Source organism: Morchella sextelata (assembly GCF_020137385.1).
Source record: "Morchella sextelata strain SCLS chromosome Unknown scls_12, whole genome shotgun sequence".
Classification (NCBI taxonomy): domain Eukaryota; kingdom Fungi; phylum Ascomycota; class Pezizomycetes; order Pezizales; family Morchellaceae; genus Morchella; species Morchella sextelata.
Window position 1 is genome coordinate 835,748 of NW_025408627.1, and position 22,639 is coordinate 858,386.

General features: G+C 44.2%; 6 protein-coding genes across 6 annotated transcripts; 2 read left to right on the forward strand and 4 right to left on the reverse strand.

The window, feature by feature from the left end:
- Positions 1 to 2,038: 2,038 nt before the first annotated feature.
- H6S33_002097 (uncharacterized protein) lies at positions 2,039 to 4,322 on the reverse strand (the record flags this gene model as incomplete). The annotated part of the gene is made up of 9 exons (XM_044833447.1): positions 2,039 to 2,169; positions 2,228 to 2,340; positions 2,394 to 2,516; positions 2,573 to 2,845; positions 2,897 to 3,504; positions 3,596 to 3,716; positions 3,782 to 3,838; positions 3,907 to 4,064; positions 4,254 to 4,322. 9 exons carry the CDS (start codon positions 4,320 to 4,322, stop codon positions 2,039 to 2,041), a joined length of 1,653 nt encoding a protein of 550 aa, XP_044693240.1.
- A 969-nt stretch (positions 4,323 to 5,291) lies between these two features.
- Positions 5,292 to 6,048, forward strand: H6S33_002098 (uncharacterized protein; the record flags this gene model as incomplete). Its single annotated transcript, XM_044833448.1, has 5 exons — positions 5,292 to 5,540; positions 5,623 to 5,703; positions 5,750 to 5,908; positions 5,969 to 5,979; positions 6,039 to 6,048. 5 exons carry the CDS (start codon positions 5,292 to 5,294, stop codon positions 6,046 to 6,048), a joined length of 510 nt encoding a protein of 169 aa, XP_044693241.1.
- A 1,557-nt stretch (positions 6,049 to 7,605) lies between these two features.
- H6S33_002099 (uncharacterized protein) lies at positions 7,606 to 12,252 on the reverse strand (the record flags this gene model as incomplete). The annotated part of the gene is made up of 4 exons (XM_044833449.1): positions 7,606 to 9,011; positions 9,139 to 10,836; positions 10,974 to 11,541; positions 11,602 to 12,252. The coding sequence occupies 4 exons, from the start codon at positions 12,250 to 12,252 to the stop codon at positions 7,606 to 7,608; spliced, it is 4,323 nt and encodes a 1,440-aa protein (XP_044693242.1).
- Positions 12,253 to 13,689: 1,437 nt separating this feature from the next.
- H6S33_002100 (uncharacterized protein) lies at positions 13,690 to 14,499 on the forward strand (the record flags this gene model as incomplete). The annotated part of the gene is made up of 4 exons (XM_044833450.1): positions 13,690 to 13,701; positions 13,762 to 13,860; positions 13,929 to 14,025; positions 14,081 to 14,499. The coding sequence occupies 4 exons, from the start codon at positions 13,690 to 13,692 to the stop codon at positions 14,497 to 14,499; spliced, it is 627 nt and encodes a 208-aa protein (XP_044693243.1).
- Positions 14,500 to 14,895: 396 nt separating this feature from the next.
- On the reverse strand, positions 14,896 to 19,804 carry H6S33_002101 (uncharacterized protein; the record flags this gene model as incomplete). The annotated part of the gene is made up of 9 exons (XM_044833451.1): positions 14,896 to 15,487; positions 15,660 to 15,762; positions 15,822 to 17,313; positions 17,371 to 17,489; positions 17,542 to 18,782; positions 18,844 to 19,151; positions 19,214 to 19,546; positions 19,608 to 19,691; positions 19,757 to 19,804. 9 exons carry the CDS (start codon positions 19,802 to 19,804, stop codon positions 14,896 to 14,898), a joined length of 4,320 nt encoding a protein of 1,439 aa, XP_044693244.1.
- A 986-nt stretch (positions 19,805 to 20,790) lies between these two features.
- On the reverse strand, positions 20,791 to 21,758 carry H6S33_002102 (uncharacterized protein; the record flags this gene model as incomplete). Its single annotated transcript, XM_044833454.1, has 3 exons — positions 20,791 to 20,987; positions 21,050 to 21,429; positions 21,487 to 21,758. 3 exons carry the CDS (start codon positions 21,756 to 21,758, stop codon positions 20,791 to 20,793), a joined length of 849 nt encoding a protein of 282 aa, XP_044693245.1.
- Positions 21,759 to 22,639: the final 881 nt, after the last annotated feature.

The following is a 22,639-nucleotide window of genomic DNA, read 5'->3' on the forward strand; positions in this document are numbered from 1 at the left end:
AAGAGAACTACTTGTAACCATAAATCCGTTTATATTCTTTCACTCCTTTTATAGATGTTCCCATAGAGGAAAACTGCCCTTGCCGTATTTCTTTATCCCATATTGGAAGGTTCCTAGGACGGCTTTTTTATGTACAGTCGCATGCAACAAGTTCCCGCCGTTTTTTGACGGTGAGTCAAACCATAACCACTCCACCACGAACTCTGCAAAAGTTTCAAGATATGACAAGTGGCAAGCTGTTGTTATTCTCCATAAAATTGGCTGAAATACTGTACAGATAAATAAAGATACAAACTGTCAGTCAGGAGGAGGATTGGCCTACTGGATCACCAGATTTCAACGCCATAGAGAATTCATGGGAGATGCTCAAGAGTGCACTAAAAAGGGAATGAAGTTATAGACAGAGAATACCTCATCGTGATGATGAACCTTTTATCGCTGCACAAGAGGAGTAGGGGGCATTGTCCCAACCAAAGCTAGATAAATTGCCATTAAGGGTTGAGGCGTGTCTCAAAGCCAATGGAGGGCATACTAGATGGTAGTCTCAAAATCGCTTTCTTTATATTCTATTTAACTCTACTATGTATTCTCCATTAAATATCTTCACTTATGGTTGAGTAACGAGTATTGAGGTTGGGTGTTGCATCGTGAACGGCGAGAACTTGATGCATGCGACTGTACATACAAGAGCCCGGTACAATCCACCTAGCCAAATATTTATAAAGAATGCCGTCCCTTTGTTTCTTGACGTCAACCCAAGGTTTCCACTCCTAGCTGGCAACGATAAACTACATCATGTGTAGTTATATATTCTTATAATATTTACGGAGATCTACTAGGTTCCTGGTCTTTTATGCTCAGAGTAATCAGCATATATATATACCGTTTGCGAAACCTTTCTTTTGACAGTGCGTTCTGCTGATCTGTCATAGGCGATGGGTGCTCAGGCTATATTGAGTTTCATAGGTATAAATTCGCCCTGAATAAAAAGGTAAATAAATACTTTTAAACAACGGATCTAGAGCAGTGAACTGACCCTGACAAAGTGGGCCGTCACGGTTGCCTGGTGGAATTATGAGGGGTATTTGTTTTAGCCAGCTGGATAGTTTATAGAGGCTGCGCTGTGGATGTAATGGTACTGTACCAATACGGAATTATACAAAACTTTCGAGTTAAATCGGAACCCTAATTGTTATACCGTAAACCTACGGTATTTTTCCAGATATGGTACTGGCCGGACCCCCCCGCTTTTTTGGTACTGTAGTTTATGTGCGTATCGTATCTTTCTTACTATTGTACCGTCATTTGTAGATTCTATCTTCTTAGGCCCATCGTGTCCTACATACATATACCACCCAAGTGCTATGGGCCCTTGTTGGCATGAAAGTCCTTCAATGACATCCCTAACCTCTCAAATACACTCATAAAATTGATATCTCTATAGATCCACACCATCCTAGGCGCTCCTCTCCTCGAACCTTCTAGTACTTATTCTCACTTACTAGGTACATTTGGAACTTTTATATAAGCCTGGAGATTTGTAAATTGATGAAAATATTTGGATTCTATTAAATGACGAGGGCGCCGGATATAAGGTTCCAAGTGAAACAGCCTTTATTATAATAGATGTGCTTACTATACCTACCTACATGTGCTTGTATTCAGGACCTCGTGTAATCATTACCAGCAATGAGTAAGCTATGATTAAGCGTTGAAATCAGTACTATTCTTGAGATGGAATTCGTTTCACGCACCCTCAGATCCTGCGGAATCACAAAAAAAACTAAAAAAAAAACTAAAAAAAAAAAAGACTGTTGAAATTCACGGTAAATACAACAACCCACTGTCCCCACGTCACAACTTTTTTCTCTAATATCTTGACCAACTAAAGAGACAGAGATTTTTACTTCATTCGTTCAAACATATATTTTTGTTGAGGCAATACAGTTTATGCGAATTGGGAGCAAAGTAACAAGGAAAGGGTGTACAAAAATGCTATGAGGCCAAATTTACCATGGGAAAAACATGAGGCTTATGTCTACAAGAAAGATTTTACGAAGCTGACAACAACTTCTTTCAGCTTGGCCTCAGTCTCCTTGGACAATGCACCCTCCTTGTTGATTGTGTCGATCAGTCCGGACTCGTTGCTCTTGAGGTGGGCAAGGAAGTCTGTATGGCTGTTAGCTCGTACTCCTATTCCATTTAGACCTTATATCGAGATACATACCTTGTTCGAACTGGCCAATCCTGCTAACTGGGATGCTGTCAAGGTGACCGTTTACACCAGCATAGATCAAAGGAACCTGCTCCTCAACGGCCATAGGGGAGTATTGCTTCTGCCTTTAATGGTGTTAGAGAGCTACGGTACATAAGCGGGGATATGTAGAACATACTTAAGAAGCTCAGTGAGACGTTCACCACGGTTCAAGGTGGACTTGGTGGACGCATCCAAATCAGAACCGAATTGGGCGAAAGCAGCGACTTCACGGTACTGGGCCAAGAACAATTTCAGGGAACTAACTTCAGAATTAGTGACTGGTTGACAATGGTTTGAACGACCTGAAATGCATACCCAGCGACCTGCTTCATGGCCTTAACCTGCGCAGCGGAACCGACACGGGAGACAGAAAGACCGACGTTGATAGCGGGACGGATACCCTTGTAGAACAACTCAGACTCCAAGAAGATCTGTCCATCGGTAATAGAAATGACGTTGGTGGGAATGTAGGCGGACACATCTCCTCCCTGGGTTTCAATAATAGGAAGGGCGGTGAGAGATCCACCACCGTGACTGTTGTGCATCTTGGCCGCACGTTCGAGGAGACGAGAGTGAAGGTAGAAGACACTAGGATAATTAGAACCTGAATGAAAGCCCTAAGAATTGTAATCCACTTACTCTCCGGGATAAGCCTCACGTCCAGGGGGACGACGAAGCAAAAGAGACATCTGACGGTAGGCAACAGCTTGCTTGGACAAATCGTCATAGATAATGACGGCATGCTTTCCATTGTCACGGAACCATTCACCAATGGCACATCCAGTGAAGGGGGCAAGGAACTGCAGGGGAGCGGCCTCGGAAGCTGTGGCGGCAACAACGACAGTGTACTTCATGGCATCGTTCTCCTCAAGGGTTTTGACGAACTGAGCGACGGTGGAACGCTTCTGACCGACAGCAACGTACACACAGTAAAGCTTCTTCTTCTCGTCGGACCCGCTGTTCCAGCGCTTCTGGTTGAGAATTGTGTCGAGAGCGACAGCGGTCTTACCAGTTTGACGATCACCAATGATAAGTTCACGCTGTCCACGTCCAATAGGAACCATGGCATCGACGGACTTCAACCCGGTCTGGACAGGCTCCCTGACAGACTGACGGGGGAGAATACCAGGAGCCTTGACTTCGGTACGTCTCCTCTCCTTGGCGTTGAGAGGGCCCTTTCCATCAATGGGGTTACCGAGGGCATCGACGACACGTCCAAGAAGTGACTCTCCAACAGGAACATCAACCTGATACAAAATTAGTAAATGTAATGGTCAATGCAATAGTATAAAATGATATGGCATTTGATGGGATGAAAGTGCAAAAGGTACTCCATACAATTTCACCGGTACGCTTGACAGTCTCTCCTTCCTTGACAAGACGATCGGAACCGAACAACACAACACCGACTTGGCCAGCCTCCAAGTTCAAGCACATACCCTTGACACCTGATGCGAATCTGATAAAAAAAATGAGTAAACATGTTTCATGTTTCATGTTTCATGAGTATATGATTGTACTTACTCGACCAATTCTTCGGCCTGAACGTTGGCCAAACCGTGAACTCTGGCGATACCGTCACTGTCGAATAGCCGATTTAGCGCTGCTTGGTACAGGTACATGATAGATTTAAAAAGTCATAATCCTACCCGATAGACAGAACTCTTCCGGTCTCAGCTAGGCCGGCTTCTTCGGAGACACCTCGGATCCTCTGTTCAAGGATGGAAGAAACCTCTGTTGGAGATGCCTTGGCCTCCCCGGCATAGGAGCGGACATGGCTAATCATGGCAGGAGCGACATTTCGTGCCTAGTTATAAATAAACCAAACATCAGCATTTTATCGCTTGATCAATGATTGAAACAATTCAGAAACATCTCGGGTTGTATCCGAAGTCAATTGGCTATGGATATGGTATTTCCCGGATGAAAAAAAAACTGGTTCCGGAGGGCCGAGGATGAATTGAAATGAGAAAATTCGACAGTATAATCTACGTACCGCGACGATTCTGCCAGCAGAGAAAGCCCCGACGGAGCGGGTAGACTGACGCAGGGCCGATCTAAACATTGTTAATGATGATGGCGATGATGATAATTAAGGTGGGTGGGAGGGTGGGGGGGAGGTGTGGTTGAGGGGAGAGTTGAGTTCTGAGACCACAGAGAACGGACGGCGGGGGAAAGAATGATGAATTTTGCAGACGAGGACAAGCCAGGCGGCGGGATGGACGGACGAGTGGTGGGCAGCGGCAGAATTCGGAGCGAACTGTGATTGGGTGTGGCAGTGTGGCGTAACTAGACTAGTAGAAATACAATAGAATTGTAGGTACAAGATGTACCTACATACATCTGGCAGTTACAGTCAGCCAGCTCGAAGGTTTGGTTGCCAAGATTCTCAGTCTGTCCTGACCTCTTACATGCTGTACCTAAATTACTACTGTATGGGGTACTCTAGCTCAAGGACTGATACATGTATCTAATTCGAGTAAAGGATTATGGCTTTGTACTTGCTCGGCGTATGCGTCATAGGATAAGAAGGGAATGCGTACCATCGTAGCAATAGTGGTGTAGAAATATATGCTGACCTACAGTAGTTCCAGATACGTACATTTCGCATCTAGCCCACAATGAAGAGAAGATTATTAGATTTCAATGGGCTTTATTTTAGAGCTGAAACCTTTCAAGGCCTTATATACCACATAATCTGTCTGGCAGCTAGGACCCAAAGTATATGTGGTTCCATATATAGATTTTGAGGTCCATCTCCGGGTGTTATGTAATTTTAACCGACGCTGCAACAAAGCCATTGTAACTGGGATGGACTTAGTGCATACAGTACTGTACCTACATACCTCACGTCTTCATCAGTTTAATCCCGTGAAAGCTTCAAAACGCGTTACCTACCCGCTATCTCCATAGTATACCCTCACTCTCCTTCAACCCCCCAACACCTCAACCCTCCCGTCGGCAGGAGATTCTTTTCAGAGAGGAACAAAGAAACTACCGAATACCCTTCAATCAACCGTCACGACTAGCTACAATGTTCTTCATACACGAGCTTCAGCGTACTATCACGCTCCACCCATCTTATTTTGGCCCTCATATGCGCGAGTACCTTATCCACAAACTTCATGCAGATGTGGAAGGTTCTTGTACCGGTCGATACTTCATCATCTGTGTGATAGAACACGATAATTTCACTCTAGGGAGAATCATTCCAGGCAAAGGAGATGCTGAGTTTACGATCACTTACAAAGCTGTTGTATGGCGACCTTTCAAGGGTGAGACAGTAAGTTCACTTTACTCTCCTGTGATATGTTCTCGCCAGAGCGATATTGCAGTCAACTCACCGCGCTGTTTTCTCCCGACAGGTTGACGGAGTTGTGAGCTCTGTCAATAAGATGGGATTCTTCGCCGAAGTCGGCCCTCTTACCGTCTTCGTGTCTAGCCATGTAAGTACCGCTGCTCTGTTTTACAACGTTCCTTCTCACTAGCCAGCTCATCCCTCGGGAAATAAAATTCGATCCTACCTCGAACCCCCCACAATTTTCGGACAATGGCGACCAAATTATCAACAAAGGCTCCCAGATCAGAATCAAACTTATGGGGACAAGAAGTGATGTTGGGAAAATGCATGCCATTGGCAGCATCAAAGAGGTATATTATTCAATTCGGCTACCGTCACTTGTAATTCTAACATGCTAATCAAATTTCTAGGATTACCTTGGGTAAGACCGATGAAAAAAACCCGAGCCCCATCCAAGTATTCATACTGACCGGTTGATAGGGTATTATAAACCATACGCTGGTCACGGAATTCGCCATCACTGTCTTCGATGTGGTCTATAATTTCGGTTACCATTTATAACCATATCCCAATTTCTGCACGCTCTTGGACGTTTCAACTCTCACGTAGGCCTGGTTATCTGACTCAACAGGGTTTCCCTACATGTTTTGCTTGTTGATACTCCCAGCGTCGCAAGCGTGTAAAATCGTTTTCCTTGTTGGCAGGAGGTTTCATATATTTCAGCCATCTTGCTCAGGGTGTTGGCTATCCTATTTTTTTTCTTTCCTTTTTTGATACATCTTTTTGTTAGCCAACCGCTCATCATATCCTCGTGAAGGATCGCAGCTGGTCGAGAAGTGCATCGAGTTTGAATTGGTTTGAACTCGGTTGTTTTTCTTTCTCTTTCTCCCTCTACGTCTAATGCCCGTGATTGGTTATCACTGTAAATTATATATGTACTTCCCCCCCTTTCCTTTTCCTTATCTGTTTTGGAGTTTGGAAAGAAAAGCACAGTTCAATGTCCCTGTTATGCCTGGGTCTTTATGGAATTTTCGAGTTTCTGAAAATCAGATCCGCCCGCTTAATATGTTGTCCTGTCGACTGGCAATGTGTAGTAAACGTCTGTAACACTGAAAAGGCGGGTTGAAGTCAATCAGTGGTTCAAAGAATATATTCGAGCTCAGGGAGGTAGATGTAAATACAAGAGAATTTAGACAATGGATATGTCTTCAATGGGATCCAAGGTTCAGGTTCTCACGAGTGTATGGACCATAACTGCGGAAATCCTCAATCTGACGATTAAAATACGGACAAGATAACGTCAATTTAACGAGCTAAATATCAGTCCTTTAATTTTATATTCTCAAAGAAAACTGGTTTGCTTCGCCCCGGCCCCATATGCATGATTGATTAGCCATAACCGAATATATTTTATTCGGCTATAGCTACCTATCTGTTTATCTCCTCAATTGAGAAATCCGCAAACAAACCAGCTCAATAGCTCGATTTACAGGCTCAAATTTTACAAATGAACACATGTTGATATCTAGAGGACCAGACTGTATGGGTTGCAATTAGGTCATTTCTGCAGATAGCCATGCCAATGATTGATTTGCAAGTAAAGGTACACAAGGCTCCAATGGGTTTTTGCATGCCAGTTTTGGACTTAAAGTTATAAAGCAAAGTTTTAGAGACTCAAATACATGCAAACGTGGTATGCAGATTTTGCTGTAGGTAGGGAATCTAAATGCAGGCAGAAAAAAATATTCAAAGCTGATAGGTACATACATACATACATACATACCTGGCAGTAACAAAAAAAAGTTAAAAGAAAGTTGAGTGCGGCTTGAAATGAGCGGGGAGAAAATAGAGAGATAATAGAATTGTGTTTCAACACCACCGGCAAGAAAGAGAATTGAAAGGAAGAGGAAAAAGACAAGCGGTATTATTATAGCATGCTCGCTGAAATGATGATGCTAAGTTGAAGTGAACAAGAAAAGAACAAGTAGAGAGACCAGAAGCAAATGCAATCGGATTAGATGCAAACAATTAATCCTCCAGAGATTAGTCAATATCGACTAAAACTAGTCTTGATACTTTTATCGGTGCCTCTCATATCATCGATATCTTCAACTTTAATTATACCCCTCCCCCCTCCTCCCCGGCCACAAGACTCACCCTTCCCGTACGAGAGATCAACCATCTTCGTTTTGGTCTTTTCAAATGATTTTACTTGCGGCCAGTCTCGTATTGACGGGGTCGCATATTGCTGATGATAATCTCTATCTTTATTCCATCCACTAGTTTTATACTGGTCATGTTCTGAGGTGACATGACCCCTATGCAAAGACACGGGCTCTGTTTCATAAGAGGGAGCCATTTCTTTATAGGAACACCTGTTTGAGACCACAGGGCTTCGCGATCTTCCTCTATAAGCAGCCTCTCTCACTGGCGATCGTAGCGGCGGGTAAGGGCGGTATTGAGTTGTTGTAGACTGGAGAGGAATCAAAGGGTCCCTGGATGTTGTTTGCCCTCTATAGTCAAACTCATACTGAGTGACATAACACCCACCTGAAGGTATGGTCGAAGGTAATGGCGGAGCAGGATACACCAATGGAGGTATATGGGACCACTCGGTACCCCGATAACCTTTCTTATAATCCTTTAAGCTATAATAGTCGCTTGACAGTGGCTGTGGAGGTGGCGGGGGAAGAGGAGAAGCAGGGGAAGGAAGAGGATATTTTGTGTCATAGTATTTATTACTTTCCTTAGGGTACAAAGGTTCACTATACTTCTCTTTCAAGTATGCTGACTGTTGTCGAAGAGGTTTATAGTCGTCTATGTCATGGTAAGAATAGGACCTCTTGCTAGTATGACATGGCGCAGTGGGCGAATTTCTTAAATTCGATATTTTGTGTAGCGCTGTCTCAGGCAACCTAGGCATATTCCGACTAGTGGGACATTTGGGATGTGCATATCTAGGCATCGACTTTCGGTCATGTTGGTTACTACGGAATGCTGGTGGTTCAATCGGACGGTTGTGCTTCCTGGGCTTGTTTGGTGTGATTTGAAGACTAGACCGGTCGTGTTCGAGGATATTATCCCTATCACCCTGGGGATAGGGATCAGGCGAGTAAGCTGACGAGTCATGTGCTTTTTCTGAAATGACCACCGAGGTATATGCTATTTTTTCTTTTTCTTTGTTGCGATCCAGTTGTAGACTATCCTCCGTATTTCGGAGGAAATTCTCAAGAAAAAGCTCTGCAGCGGTCATTTCTGGTTTGTCAACACACTGAGGTGATTTTGTTTGCAGTTCTGGCTCATGAATTTTCATGAGAGATCTACATCGATGGTCGTTGCTATTAACGTGTGATGAACGTTGGCAATCGATTCCAATGTGAAGGTCTTGTTGGGGGTTGGGATTCATTCTAGCTGGGGTTGTAGATATTTCCTTATGATTCTTCAGTCGTATACCTAAGTATCAATATCAAAGTACCATTAGTTGACCTATTGATTGGTATGCATTCATGATTAATTCTAATGGGCAGGAGGAAGCTTGATATGATTTCTTGCTGAAAAACCTTCTAGGGTAAAACTTTACCTTTCTGCTCTGATCCTATCTCCTTGGGTGGATTACACATATCAGTATTGATGTGACCTTCAGACGGAACCCCACGTGTTGCTTCATTGATTATACCGCTAGAACTCACTCCAGGGAATGGCAGAGGAAACGCTAGCGGGAAAACGCCTTTGAGTAAGCTGTATTTCTCTACGTCCATCCCTTGTGCTTGGCTTATCATTCCAATAACCCTTGTTTCAGGTAACTTCACCATTTCTGTTTTCCAATCCGGTTTTATCATGGCTCGATTTCGTAATATATGGATAGTTTCGAAATGCTGAAGTAACGCGGAAAATGCGAAAAGCCTTCCAGCTCTAATATTGCCTTCAGCTGTGGACGGCGGAGGATTCTTGTAGCACTCAAGACAGTGGAGACCATTTGTATTTCTTATAGGCTTCAAAGATTTATATTCCTTGAGTGCCTCAATGAACACTGCTAATGAGGGCTCGCAAGAGAACTTGTTCTGAAAACTGGGAACGATTTTCGAGATAAGATAATGGACTCGAACAGACGATGGAAGGTCCTTGATGCCAGAAAGTTGAAACCAGGCTTCCCGAGAATCCTGAGATATTTGTTCAAGATAGATACAGTGAGTTTGACTGATGGATTCGGACTGTGGGATTTCCTGATGCACTTGTCGGTGATGAGGAGGATAGTTGTAACCAGAATAATTCGAGAAATTATAGGCTGAATGCGATGTATGTAGACCGACAGACACTGGGGCAAAGATTCCCGGAAGTTGGTGCGTTATGGACGTTTGAAGAGATGGGTAAAATTGGCATTGACTAATATTCATGTCCGATTGGAAAAAAGGAACAGCTGTGGGGTAGGGGACTGGATCAAGTTTGAACGGCAGCTTTTCTGGCCAATCGGTCCTCCAGTGAACAACTATTGGCCCAAAGCTCAGCTGCGAAGTGTGTTTAGCAGCGTAATGTTGTATAGCACCTTCAAAGGCGTAGAGTCTCGAGTTGTGCTCGCACCCACTACAAGCAAATAGTTCCCTTCCAAACTGGTCTGTCAATGGCCTGATCTTATTATCAAACACGAATTTCATGTTCTCTAATGTCAACCTTCGAGTAGTAGGCACTTCTAAAGTTGCTTTACCAACTCGAGTTGTAGTATCAAGAGGGTTAATGCGGTGGGGATCATCCGTAGAGTAAGGGGTTTCCTCATAGAACCGACGCCTGCAATAGCTCAAAACATCAACTGCGAACTTCGAGGCAGTGTCTTTTGTGATGCAGCCAAGCCAATGTTTGGTAATTTCATCGGCGTATATTATCAGCCTTGCACGCACAGGAACCTGGAGTTCGTCCCATTCAATTTCTTTTCTTTCCTTTGTTTCTTTTTGCTTCTGCTCTAGAATCTTTCGATCTTCGTGCAGCAACTTTATCTTTAGTGGACCGGTTTTTCCATAGCTCTGTTCATCTTCATCTGAGATTTGTTTTAATAACTTAACTTTGAGGTTTTCCCAAGCGTACTCAGTGAGAGGAAGTGGTATTTTGATGGCAGCTTGAAACGCTGGCAACTGAGCCAAAAATTCTGGCTTCAGAAAAGGTCTCATTTGAAGACAGCGGAATTCGATGTCGGCGCGACGCTTAGATTTCACTTCTAATGCTTCGTGGACAGTATGCTGTACTTGAACAGAACCCGAAACCTGAGAAGAATCAAATTGTTTGAAATCTGTGAAAGGCATTAGCAACCAATTATGGACGCTAATCTCACTGCGGTAAATATAGGACAATGTTCGATGATAGTAGGGCCGATGATAGGTAAAATGTAGGGGGGAAGCTGGGATCTCAATAAAGGGTCCATCATACAGTTATTAGCCCCACCAGCACTTTCCGGTTCACAGAGCAGAAGGCCAGCTTTTGATTCTATACTCACGGCACTCGATTTTGTAACTGAGCTATTGTCGAGATTCACGCTTGGATTTTGATGCAGAGCAGGCCCTTCCCGGCACTGGTCATCATTATGAATATTCCCAGGCTGCACAATATATTCTTTCTGTAGCAAATCTCCCTGTAGCAAGCCAAGTTTTGCGCCGTCTCCACCTGGATAGGAACCACCTGCGCACGCTGATCGGGGATCTGACCCGTTAATCTTCATATTTTCGAATCTTTCAATTCTTATGATATCTAGCTTATGGGCCATTCCTTCGGCTTCCAGGCATTTCAACCATTCTTCCTGGGCTTTCATATCCTTTGCTTCTTGATATCTTTCGAGTATGTCTTGAATATCAGCATTCCAAAATATTCTCGTCAGACCGATATTTGGTTGGTAATGTATCGAGTTGGAGATCCAGTTATTGCGCAAGTCAACGATTCCAAATGGTAAAGGGGTCAATAAAACGTCAGGAAATGACTCAGATGAGAGAAGCACAAATTCCTGAAGAAGTACAATGATTAATACTAAACGCCTGCAGGGGCGTGGTAGTCTTGCCCTCACCTTCGTAGTATTTTCCTCCAAACACACTTTACAGCATCTCACCCGGAAAGGCCAATAAATCACTGCCTTTCTAGCTTTGACGTTTGGTGGTCTGCTACTATGTTCTCTTCTGGACGCACCTTTTTCACAAAGCATGCACCCAGTTCCCAGAATAAGACTTAACATCTCCGATTCATCTAATCCAAACACGGGTTTTGGGTGGTCTGGGAGATATCTTTTTCTGCTCCTTTTCCAGATATTTTCATTATCCAAATAGCTTTTAAATAACTTGCAGGTACGACGCTGGCGGCCCAGCTCAGCCGGGTGTAGCAGGGAAAATATATTGGCCCATATAACTTCTGGAAGTATAAAACAAATGGTTTGTTCAAGGGGGGTTCTCGAGTTGGGAGAGGTAGTAGCCCTTGCTCGCTTGAACTCTGCGGGGGTCCTGTGATATTCGCAGTCGGAAACAGCACGTTTTCGACTCACAGCTTCAAGATTGAGAGCTTCCGACGTATCAGGGCTGAAAACAGAAGGAGAGCCCGACTGAGAGTTACCAGTATATATGTCCTCTTCGGAGCGGTAATCATCCCCTTCTTCGACGCTTTCGTAAAACCTCTGATGGATAGTAGTACAATTGGGACCAACCCGAATCTTGCGGAAGGCTGTCATATCCAGAGTTTTCTCTAGAGTAATACCTTAAACTGTGAACTGCTCGCTTGGTAGAGGAATACGAGAGGAACTAGGGATGATCAAAGAAACCTCTTAGAGAGTCGAGAAATAAATTTGACAAACCAAAGCTTCAAACACCGAAAAAGTACGTACAGTTAACACAAGAAAGAAGTTGGCAGGATATTTGTATTGTAGGCGCCGTTTGTAGGCCCGAAGAATTGTAGATACCTGCCAGTATGGGGCTACGATGTAAGGGGTGAGTAGGACCAAGAAATGTGTAAGGATATGTACTTACAGCTAGCTCTGGGCGGCTTGTACGTAAGTACCTCCATACGTCAGAGCTCATAGCTAGTGAATCATGGTAGGGTAACAACTATAGTCCTTTCCGGGTCAATGGCGAACCTGGTTCAATGGCGAATAGCACTTATTGGAAGGACCTCACTCCATGCAAGTACATGTACGTACTCGTAGTTTTTTGGCGTTCCCGGACTGGGTCTGCATACCACCAAAATATGGTTGTCAAGCACGATTTACGCCCATATGCAGACCCAGTCCATTCCGGAATTTAAACGTCAAAAAACTACGAGTATATAAGAGTCCTTGGGTCATGCAATATCTACTATTATACATGTATATATATACAAGTAGTTTCCGGTACTACATGTATATCAATCAGTCCAATATACAGGCAAGCCGCTTTGCGGCTTATTTTCTCTATTTACCTGTTAGTCGAGGCTCTCAGGCCGCTGCGCGGCCCTCGACCCCTCCTGACAGGCAAAGTCCATCACTATATCTACTCTAGTCGATATGTGCCTTTTCTGATATCCTCCATATATCAGTGGACAGGTCAGACAATTTCTCCAGTTCAAGCTGCAAGTATATCCCTTTAGCAGCCACCAAGCCGCTAAAATCGAACTACTAATCGATTCGGCCAGAACCAGTAGAAAACCTATTAATAATCTAACACCACTCAGCACAATACCCTATGTTCATATCCAACACATGTTTCAAATGAAACAAAACCTCTCTCAATGTCGAGCCAATCAGAAGCTTTTAAATGCACAAGCATATGCAGGTTATAATTATATACTTATTAGATTAGATGGTCAATACAAACAAGCAGGTAGAGGGGGTCATAACTTTAGATAATAAGGAAAGTATCTACAAGTAACTACTGTACGTACGTAGCCGTTTTGCACGAAGATAAATTTAAATGGAAAGGGCTATATATTATTCGGATGAGGCAGCATGATCTTGCATTACCCGGCTGGCTTGGTATACAGTCATTCACGGTATTTTCCGTCTTGGCATTAAACTTTCGACTGAGCCTCAATCCAACCTTCAATATCGTTACCACGATAAATCAATTAACCTGACCAGAATGCTCCGACGACTCGTCATACCATAGCTACAATACCGTACACACAGCTAGTAGCTATGTTTATACTTGTGCGACCTCTCCAGGCCCAATCCCTAGAAAAGGAGCAGCACTGACGGAGAAAATTGTAGTCCAGCTTCACCGACCTAGTCATAATCGATCCCCAGGACTTCTCAAAGCCGACTGTCGATGCGCTTGAGGACCAGATCAACACCAAATATGCGAACAAGGTTCATTTCTACCGGATTATGTAGTTTTGCGCCAAGCTAGTTGGCTAACAGGTGTGGGATGTGTACAGGTCGTCTACAACATTGGGCTCTGTATCTGCCTATGGGACATCCTCAAAGTCAGCGAGGGCATGGTAGGGCATGGTAGTGGTTCTGCTCACGTCAACGGTACGCCAACCCATTCAATCTTTAACTTCTGTTCGATACTGATATGGGGGTGTAGTTGAATTTCGACTGGTCGTTTTCCGCCCGTTCAAGGGCGAAGTTCTCACAGGCCGTATTTCCTCCTCCACAGCACACGGGATTAAAGTACGAACAGATTTCTTCGACGAGATTTTTATTCCTCACCGCCTATTATTTGAGGGCACGACCTTCGACGGTAAGGAGCAGGTTTGGATATGGAATAACGACGGGCAAGAGTTCTACATGGACAAGAACGAACTCATCCGGTTCAGGATTGAGGAGGAACAGTTTGTTGACCAGCTGCCGATTCCACCCCATCTAAAAAACGATGAGGCAAGCTTGCATAAGAAGCCACCGTATTCGCTTACGGCTTCTTGTCAACAGGCTGGGATGGGGCTTTTGCAATGGTGGCTGGATGATGAGGGCGAGGGCGAGGGCGAGGGCGAGGAGCAGGAATAATGTTTTGGAGTTGTATGTAAGCGGGATGGTGTAACGCCTGTGTTTTACTTTCAGGTTCTTATAAGCCAAATTACTTTGCGCTCCCTCTCAAAACTACATATAAGTGTTGATGTCCACCACGAAGAATATCCTACGAAATTAAAGGATTGGTACGAAAAATGGTTGCCAGAGAAAACACCCCAAGGAAATATAACTAACTCGGATTTGGTATTATCACTAGGGTTTGAGACTATTGAGTCAAAACACGCATGCTGAGTATAATATCATAAAAAAAAACAAAGCTCGACGTTTTCAAAACTAATATCACAATTCGAATTGAAACAAGTCAGTGGTTCTTGACAACCATGCCTAATCCCATGCGTAAAAGGCTAACATGCAAATAACATCATTCGTTCCTCAAAGTTCATCGTCATCATCACTTCCCAACAGCTCGCCTTCATCGTTGTTGACAATCGAGTAATCTGCCCCTCTCGCAAATGACTGTCTGCTAGTATACCGCCTCGTCCTAGTAAACTTCCCTCCAACCCAAGTGCCAATTGCCTGCAATATTGTGGGAATCGACACAACAACCGCCACGAGAGCTGCAATGACGATGATAGGATATCTGATAAAAGGACTCTGTCCGCTTGAGTCTTCCCCAAGCCTAATAGCACCAAACCGACCATCCAATATTTTTGTCCAGACGAACCAACCGATTCCAAACGCGGCCGCGATAGGTGTAACCACAGCGAGGAAGAGCATAAATCCCTTAGCGCCGCGCCCCCGTTTTTTCTCGAAATCTTGTTCGTGGCCAGGACAGGGCTTTGGTGTGGTTTTCTCGAGTTCATGGCCACCCTCGCAGGTGGAATAAGGAATGCGGCGGTAACCCGTGGGTTCAAAATATTCTATCGCGTTTTTATCCTGTGTACAGATGGCCTTGTGATCTGGAGGACTGTAGCCCTTGACTAAGCCACAAGTTCCATCATTTTGTCGTTCATAATTGAAATCACTATGCAGCACAAGTCAGCAATCAAACAAAGCCAACACAACCTAGTAAAGACACTCGGATCACAGACCATTCAAAATCTCGGTTGCTGCACGGGCAATTCTTTACAATTTTATGCGAATTTTCGAGTGATCTTCCAATATAACAGTTGTGCGATGGGATTTTACGGGCGTACTCTGTTACGCGCCCAAACAGACAACCAGGAAGGCCTGCAGGGTGCTTCGGCGACCAAACTTCGAAATCGTCACTATTCGCTTCATCACCCTCCTTTAATTCACCTATATAACATGGTTAGATATCAATATTTAGGGTTAATGAATTTCAGCAGAAGACTTACATTGAACATCCGTGATTCCAGTAAAATCAAGTTGAATTGTCAAAAACTCGTCTCCGCCACCTTCTTGTCTACCCCAAAGGATAAACTTTCTACTCGTATCAGTCGGCAGCGTCGAGATATCTTTGACAACAACCTTCTCGTCCTTGTCCGCAAATATGTACTCATGCCAGTTTTCACCCTCGTCAAGGGTATACACTACACGGTCTGTCGCAGCCATTACATCTACGATGACAATGATGGAACCTTGGTCACCATACTCCCACATATGCTGTCCTTTTCTAACCTCCTTCCATGTGATGCCGCCGTCCCTGGTCATAAAGGTATCGCCGTCTCTATAACCTGTAAGTTCTCTTCCGACGTTCCCAACACCCAACATCAAACCAACAGCAGAGCCAGATGCGAATGTGTCCCTGGGATCAGTTCGCTCGGTGTAGTGGTGTAGATTTAGATGGCAATCATCTACATTTTTGGGATTGCAGGAGTAGTCCTTGTTCTCAGAGTCTTTCCCCTCAACCTGAATGTATTCCCACGTTGCTCCATCATTATGAGTAATCAAACTTTCCAGCTTCTTCTTCTCCCCATCTAAAGCTTTCTCCGCATTAGTGACACGGTTTGCGATGGCGACTCCCTCAAGACTGTGCATTTTCTCGAAATCGACGAAACCAAGTTCGTTCCTATTCACGGCATCAAGAGAGAGAACATAGTTTGTGCCGTTGAAATTTGACTTCAGAAGACTCCCGTATTCGAATCCTTTCTTCGGGTTGACAGTTACATGCAAGAAAACAGAATGTGTATTCGAGTCCAAGACTGTATATGCTGTTTGGTGGGGAACATTGAAGTTATGTGGGAACTTAGCTTCGGCGAAGTTATAACCATCGACCGATGCTGATGCCTTTAGAGAGGTTTCATCCTCATTGATACTTGCAACAACGATAAACTCGGCTATTGTCGCATAACCGATAATATCATCGAAGTGCTTTTTTTCATCATCGAAAAAGTTGTCACTAGCAACAAGTTCAATGTTGCCAGAGCCATTCTCCTTCGCGTCATGTTGACAGAAAATCAACTTCTCAGATTGGACCTTTTGCTTCTCGCCACGAACCCACTTGCAAGCTCCAACGTATTCAAGTAATTCATGCCACTCAAAACCGTTGTCTTTGGTATAGTAAGCAACTGCATGACAGGTTTCTGATTTGTCGCAATCTGCCTGGCCGGTCCAGATGAGCCAGTTCTTTTTTGTCGGGTGAAAATCCATTACTTGAAGGTTCCGCCTGTTAGGTTTTGAAGGGACTTTGTCCATTTTCTTGAAATTGCGGCCGCGATCTTGGGTGTACCAAACCTCGGCATCTGGTGTAATAAAATAGACAGAATCGTAAAAGTAGGTGTTGGGGTAGATCGACACAACCTCGACATCTTTGAGAATTCGCTCCCATTTTTCACCATGATCATGGGTGAGCCAAATCTCTTGCTTCTCCGTTCTCATTATAATAGTCTAGTAAGGACAGATAGGGTTAGTTGTATTCGACCCTCAATAGATAAGATGTCCTACCTCATCCTGGTTACTAGAGCTATCCGATTTCTCAAGATAGTAATACTCTGCAACTTGGGAGCCCGGGAACGATTTCTTTCTATTAACGATATCACCGTTGGACGGAGGCGCAGTAGCAGCTAGTTATGTATGGTTAGCCTTTGTGCGGGAATAATTCTGAGGGATCTTTACCATCTTTACAACTTGTCTCCACCTTCTTATCCAAATCTTTCCCACCCTCACAATCATTGCCCGGAATTTTACGGTAACCACTAGATCCCATAAATGTGTCTTCAGGCTTCTTGCATTCCCCGGAGGGAGTGGGAAATTTTGCGCCCTTCGCCTTAACACACTTATCCTTTCTCTTTCCGTTTTCCCTGACATAATTGAAGTCACACTCAAAGTCTTCTTCTGTGCACTTGCAAACATCTTCTTGAGGCTCAGGATCCTTATAAAGATCGTCAATATAACACTTCGCGTTTTTCTTCCGCCTCCAGAAAAATTGTTTGTGTCCCATCAGGCAGTCTGGCTCGCCATCCTCATCAAGTCGAGCGTACCACTTTTCGAGGTCATCATTTTTGTCGCTCTTATCAGACTTACACTTACGATCGAATACGTTAGAAAAGTCAATAGAGAAAGCAATAGTTTTTCGGTCTCTATTGGTTCCAATAAGAGTGAAGAACAGAGATGTTGAATCCGGCGTCGTTGTAAGCAACCTGGCACGGACTTTTTCATCCAGCTTGACTGAATCCCAATCATCGCCGTGATTAATTGAGTAGAAAACCTCGTCAGTCATCTCCTCATCGTTGATGGCGACAATAATTGAGCCAGAGCCTCCAAACTCATACTTGTGAGCTTCTTTACGCACACGGTTCCATGTGAGACCCGCGTCATCTGAAAGATATAAATCACAATCCGTATAGCTTTCGAGGTATTTGCCAGTATTTCCAACTCCCATCAGAATTCCGGGGGCTGGGCTGGAGAAAATTCGCCCCCCATTTGCTAATGCGGTGACTGAAAAAAGGTGAAGATCATCACCATCCTTCGTCTTAAGAGGCTTCCAGGTATCAAACTTTCCGTCATCGAAAGAAATCCTTGAAATGACTTTTTTCTGCGCGGAGTTGCTCTTGGCAACTTCATCGGCGTTATCCACTACGTTTGCTAGGATGATACCCTGGATATTCTGTACTTGTTCAAAATCCACATAACCCTCAGGAGCACGGTTGGTATACTCAAGGTTTTTAGTGAAATATGTTCCGTTAGAATTGCTGGTGAACAGGGAGCCCATAGGGTTCATAGGCTTTGTCGTGAGAACGTCTACCTGGATGCTATATGGTGTTGATTCCAAAATGGTATAAGCATCCTCTTTAAGCCCGCCATGGTCATGGGGGAACTCTGCGCGGTCCCAGTTAATTGTGTCATCAGTAACATAGCTGCATAGCACTTGTCAGTGTCATAATATATATCACTGAGACCCAAGGAAATGTGACATACAGTGCCATCTCATCTGTGCCTTTGCTCTTGACAGCGGCAACAATAAATTTCTGTACTCCTGCGATACCAGCCAACCCATCAACAGTGCTATAGCCGTTTAATTTGGGCTCAACCTCAGTATCAAAGAAGTTATCCGAAACCACTAGTTTGCGATGTTCCGCAAAGCTATCTTTGCCATTGACAATACAAACTATGGTGTAGTCCTTCGCTTCACTGAAGATTTCGGTTCCACGAGCAAAGATACAGCTATGAGTGTCATCTCTAAGCTGCTTCATATCGCTGTCGAAACCATCCTTTGTATAGTATGTCTGCAAGCCGACATATCAGCACCATTTATGTCAAGAGAACCCTAGAAAATGAACTAACTCACCACTTCCTTGCAATTGAGTCCGAAGAAATCATCATCCTCACAGATTCTGCCAGCGTAAAGTATTAAATTCGGTTTTTCCGCATGAAATGAGAAGGCTGGCTGAGTATAAGACGCTGGGTATTTGGCCTTGAACTTCTGCCAGCTCTTGCCCTGGTTTTTGGTGTACCAGTGCTCGGTATCCTGTCCCAGAATGAAGGCCCGCTTCTTATCGAATGGATGCTCGATCAGATCCCATGCATCACCCTCTGGAATATCCTGTACTTTTTGCCATTTCTTCCCATCATTATCTGATCGCCAGATGTTTCCCGCTTTCGCATCTAATGTTAATATGACCTGCATCACAATCAGCTTACAATCCGGCAGAACACAGAATAATATCTCTAATGAGTAATACCGAACTATCATCGAAGTAAAAGAAGATTGCAGGTATGTTGTCAAATTCCTTTGAGTTCACTTCCGGACCTTTTGCATAAGCAGCCTAAAAGCGTGACATATCCTGTCAGCTATCACAACGGTATATTTAATCCATTATCAAATTCTTACAGTAGATAGCAACGCAGCTGCGAGCGACCAAACCCTCAGCAGTTGCATATTGGGCGATATGAATGGAGAAGAGGCGTTGTTAGGCCGCCGATCACAAAGGTGACGCTGTTGGTCCGAGCACAAATATCGATAAGTTCGAAATGGTGGCGAGGTTCACTCCGAGACGAGGACACGGTTTGATAAGAAGCTTGATAACTCTTTTTAAAATAAGCAGATAGAAACGAACCTCACACAAAGCAAGGAGAGGTCGTAGTAGATTATCACAATGATGAGGATGAAGATACGTTGCTGGAGGTGGGGGGTCGTCTACTGATAGAAGGGGGGTGGTGGGTTCGAAGTTGCTTGAGTCTTACCTAGCCTGCGGCTGAGACCATTGGTGGGACGCGTGGAATTGCGACTTTGACTAATAACAGCTTAGGTGGCCGCATCCAGCGATCTGCAGCAACAGTCCTCTCATGTTCATGCCATAGATCCTGGCCCTGACATCGCCACATATCGCCAGAAACTCGTGTTTCGTTATTTCCCTTTGCCTTGCTTTTATTTTAGGCCAGGCGCTGTTTCAATTTCAACAGCATGTACATGTATGTACCTGCATGATATTGGAGCGCCCACATACCGTTACACTTAGTAGAACAGTTGAATTCATTGCAGTGACTCATCACTTGAGGCTCTTGATACTGTTCTACTTTTCTACTTAAGCTTTGCTTTCTCAACAGATATATATTGGGTTTAATACAATTGTATAAGCGATAAATGATTCAAGTAAGCTGTAGGTATGTAGGCCATAAAGCACCAGAAAAATTACGAAGTCAAACATTGAAACATTGATTTAATTGTGATACAAAGACTTACTTTAAGCACTAATATTTGAAGTGATTAATGTAAGGGATGAGAGCGAAATTCTAAAAGCTACTGAGCTAGTTATCCGAAACGAAACACAACGCCTACTGAAATGCCCCCCAGCATGCGCCCATAAACAGTGAATAGTTAAAAGACCCGGAAGGACCAGGTAGGTATAAGAAGAAATCAAAAGATTATAATTCACGAGAAGCTCCCTCTGAGAGGAATTTGGCTTCTGAGGTAGATGTTTGACCACCATGTACCCCTTGTATCGTGGTAGGTTCTTTGGAGGTCTCATGGGCCCGGGGCATCTCTACCTCATTTCCAGCTGTAGCCAAAAGCCATAGTATCACCAATATAGATATGAAGCCCCACAACAATCGTATCCTCCCTAAGGCAGCATTAGCGACATTTCAAACAATCCACAAAGCTATTCGGAGTAAAATCACATACGAGAAGCCCTCTGCTTCCACACAAGCTCCATCTCCTGCTGCTTATCGATTTTCCCTTGTACATTCTCTAATCTCTTCCTGTAAGCCTGTACCTTCATCTTCTCTGCCCCGAGCCGCTCCTGAAGCTTTTGAATCGAAACCAGTTCTTCTTGGAACCTTTCGATCCCTTTTATCTGAGCCGCAAATTCCTTCCGGCAGCCGATATCGCCATCATCGAATTCCCGGAGGACATCCTCTGCTGCACTTCCAAGATTTTTAAGCTGTTCGCCCATCAAGCGGATCTCCTGCAGTTTCCGCGACACCGCGGAGTAAGTGGTTTCTAAACGTTGCATCTGCCGCTTACTTGTTTCCTGAAGGTCGCGAACGGCAGTGGAAACTTCTCTGCCCAGAAGATTAGAGTGCGAGTCAACGAGGCAAACAGACACCACGGAGACCTACAACTGCTGCTCCGACTGTAAATGCACTGAGGGACCCCTATCTCTTTCCCGGTCTCGTTCCCTTTCCTGCTTTTCTGCCATATCGGCTTGCAACGAGTCTTTCCGGCTCATAGGCTGTGAGCTTGTATCTCTATGATCCTCCATTTCTAGTTCCGCCGCTACTCGGACACGTTCATCGTGGTTTCTGTGATGGTGGCGTTTGAAGTTGAGTGTGCCTGCGTGAGTGTTGGAGCGTATCAGAGGTGCAGGGGGCTTGATCTTGAAATCCCCCATGTTCGTTGGTTATGGTTTGTTTGTAGGTGTTGCGAGAAACGACAGGCTGTTATTCAACTCCAGGGGTGTCAGGCACATGCTCTTTCGGTGCAGTCCCACAGTCTCGGTAACTAAGCCTTTGCAGGTTGAGAGCTGGCCACTAAAGGCCCGTAAGGGGAAGTAATGCAGGTCCGGCCGTGGAGAGGCTCCTGCCGATGCTAGTGAAATCCGGGGTACCAGATGCAACCTAACATTTTGGTCCTCAAGCACAATACTGCGATGAAATGCGCGCAGTGGCACCACTTAATGTTGCAAAAATAGCTTAAAGTTCTCTAGAATAAATTAACTGCTGTATCTCGCGAGTTCCAAGAACTACGTGCATACATTTAAGAAGCACTCCGAAAACATTGATGTCTCACAGCGACTGAAGGCGGCGAGCTATGGATTTTGACATAGGGATATGTATATTTAATAATGCCCCAATATTGATTGCAAATCTTGTTACATGTATGTATATCTCCCCAGGTATCTGGCCTAGCTATGGCACGGTACATAAGTACATGTAGGTACAATTAAAGGAAACACAATGTCTCTAGAAGGTGCCTTTATAGACACACATATTAAAGTCACAATTCAAATTCTCGATCATACATGTAGTTATGCTGAAATTTGAAAGTGGGTTTGCGCGAGTTTACGCCTGCTTATAGTTCTGACGAGTCATTTTTCTGGGCCGCATATAAACCCAAGATATGTACAGCTTCGACCGAGTATTTTGCAACGTAATGTGTTTCTCACATAATTTGATAGGTTTATCAATGACACATACTGAACATAGGGATTTAATTTGCATAGCGTATAAGAGATTTGTCTCCAGTTATGGCGATGTGGATGAAATCGTGAAG